Source organism: Euprymna scolopes, chromosome 42 (genome assembly GCF_053919585.1).
Source record: "Euprymna scolopes isolate OS-2025 chromosome 42, ASM5391958v1, whole genome shotgun sequence".
Taxonomy (NCBI): domain Eukaryota; kingdom Metazoa; phylum Mollusca; class Cephalopoda; order Sepiida; family Sepiolidae; genus Euprymna; species Euprymna scolopes.
In genome coordinates this window covers 36,418,937-36,422,027 of record NC_136523.1, presented here as the reverse complement: position 1 = coordinate 36,422,027, position 3,091 = coordinate 36,418,937, and the positions used below count along the sequence as shown (strand labels likewise).

Sequence of the window (3,091 nt, the reverse complement as noted above, 5' to 3'; positions counted from 1 at the left end):
AGTATAAAAATGGATGTCCGTTTTCAATTAGTCGGTACACACACACACACACACACACACACAACACACACACACACACACATATATATTTATATATATACTCGTATTATTAGGATTCATCAGACTACTGTCTTCATCTTCAGTGTCATTTTCACAACGTTTCAGTCGATGTAACTTCCGATCTTTTTCAGTCCGGTCTATCTTGTCGAAATCGGAGTTCTGAACCTGAAGAAGGTCGGAGGTTACATCGACCGAAATGTTGTGAAAATGATATTCAAATGAGAACAGTAGTCCGATGAAGCCAAATAATACCAATAATCAATCCTCATCTAAAAAAATTCAGAAACATAATATATATATATATATATATATATATATATATATATATATATATATATATATTACATTTCTGAATGTATACTGCACTCATCATGAGTGTCATTTTCACAACGTTTCGGTCGATGTAACCTCTGACCTTCTCCATGTGTATCTTGTCGGACTCGTGGATACGAATAACCAATTTGCATCTCAAAAATCCAGAAACGTAATATATATATATATTTATATATATATATATATTTATATATATATTTATATATATATATATATATATATATATATATATATATATATATATATATACACACACACGCATACATACATATATATATATATATATATGCACACACACACACACACACACACACACACACACACATATATATATATATATATATATATATATATATATATATATATATATATATATATATATATATGAGTGTTTACGTGGCATTGGCGTGCACACGCATATGTCGATTAAGGTTCCCCGACTGTGAGAATCGGAGAAGACACAGTTTGCACTGGTATGGTTTTTCTCCACTGTGTATCCTGACGTGTTTGGTGAGGGTCGAGCTGTCGGAGAAGGCCTTTTTGCACATACGACACCGGTACGGTCGCTCGCCAGAGTGGGTACGCATGTGCGTCGTCACCGACGAACTCTGCGAGAACCGCCGGTCGCAGACGGGGCAGCGGAAGGGTTTTTCACCTGAATGGGTCCGGATGTGGGCTGTCAAGTTGGCCGCCTGTGAGAAAGACTTGCTGCAGGTGCTGCAGCGGTACGGCCGCTCACCGCTATGAGTCCTCATATGCGTTTTCAAGGTCGATGGGCGGGCGTACGTCTTACCGCAGATCCGGCACAAATTCACGCGTGCTGTATCGGTACCGAGCCCGTTCTGGTTTGTACCGACACCGACGCTTCCATTTAGCCCACCGGCACCCGATCCGGGACCCGTACCGCCACCCCCTACATTAGGCGAACATGGTGTTTGACGTCCACCCGACATCAATTTAGTCCGTTTAAAATGGTTCATACCGCAAAATCTCGATGCTTGCTTAAAAGAGTCCGCGGATTTATAAATTAAGTTCCTGCCATCAGCCATCGCTCGTAGATCTGTGGATAGCGAATAAGAAGCGGTATAAGGGTGAGTTTGTCCCGCATAAGCCCCGTACTGAGGCTGGATATGATTTGCATGTCCACTATACTGTCCTAAATGGTTTTGTGGCTGACCCGTCCATTGCTGGACTGTGTTATACTGATTTGGTGCGAGAGTTGGCGGAACTCCGACGTTCATACTCATAGAAACGTTAACGCTCATTGACGGGAACATGTTCGTTTGGGGCTGCGCTGCTGTATTCTGGTTTTGAGGATCCGGGTATGCTGGGGAGTATTGAGCGGTTGTTGTACCCGTGTATCCTGGCGGCAGGACGTGTTGGGTTTGATGTGGATGGTGGTGATGATGATTAACAGTGTAGTTGATTGGCGGAGATGATTGGGCGTTCATCTGTCCTGGTCCGACGCCTTGCTGTTGAATGTGTTGGATCGGGGGCGACAGAGGCGCCAACTGACCGTTCAGTTGTGGCCGGACGACGGCGTGCTTTAGCGATAACAAAGCATCGGCGATATCGTGTGACGACTTCTCTTTAAAGACGGAGAAATCCCTACAAAAGATAAAGAAAACTTCGTAAAACTTCGTGCAAGTTCGTGAAATAATCATAGCAAAGATAAGAACAGACATATTTTTATTTAGATAGTGGATCAAAGAACGAAACCGGCAAATCTCGACTTATTTATTTATTTCTTCTCGCGTTTAATTGTTCTTCCTTTCTGTCTTTTATGACACACTGTGTGTTTCAATAAATAGTTTTACTACTTCGGATAGTAATTGCAGATAAGTAAATTACGCAAAGTTCTTATCAGGATAGCTCAACAGCGCAATACTAGAGCTATAAATATTTCTTAAAGACATCACTTTACAAAAGAACAGATGCTCATTTTGAAAATGTTAGGCTTTTGTTGGGACCAACTGACAAGACAGGTGCATTTTATTATAAAATGTTGATGATATTTGCTTGACGCATTACATATATGGCGTGGATAAAAAGTGAATATCTACCATGTGAATAAAAGAATCTTATTCATAGGATTTGGAAACTGAAGAATTCTATTTTTCTATGCGCTGATGATATTGTACAGTTGTGCAAAATTTTGATTAATGAACTATTATATACTTGTATGCCAACATTTAGCCGAAACACCTGTGCAAGTTGTTACCAATTTAATCCTAACTGTTTGAAAATGTATTTGTCTGTTCCGTGTAAAGGGGTATCTTTAAGATTATATATATATATATATATATATATATATATATATATATATATTGCTTGGTACATATATTGGTGTATATATATATGTATATGTATGTATGTATGTATGTTTGTATGCATGTATGCATGCGTGTATATTTGTGTGTGTATATGTGTATTGGGGTGGAGAGGGCTCCCGTAAGCCGTGGTGAAGGCAACCTTTCTAGGAGAAGCAACTCTCTGATTTAAGAAACCATAAAGCGGGAGACCAGTACCCGCATTAAGCTGGTCTGCAGTTTAATTTGTTGCTGGCTATCTTGCTCTTGCTTGTTGCTGGATCTCAACATTTTGAACCGAGAGAGAGAGAGAGACTTAGCTGTCGTACAAAGCTAAGACTCTGTAACATCATCTTTGTATAGATACTCCTTCAGGCATTTGGGCTCAT

General features: G+C 39.8%; 1 protein-coding gene across 1 annotated transcript in view; it reads right to left on the bottom strand.

Annotated features, from left to right (window-relative positions):
- Positions 1–783: 783 nt before the first annotated feature.
- Positions 784–3,091, bottom strand: part of LOC145267018 (uncharacterized) — a 54,859-nt gene continuing 52,551 nt past the window's right edge. The window contains exon 3 of the mRNA XM_080122934.1: positions 784–2,001. Within this exon, the coding sequence (XP_079979060.1) occupies positions 786–2,001 (1,216 nt within the window). The 3' untranslated portion in view covers positions 784–785. The remainder of the gene's footprint in view (positions 2,002–3,091) is intronic.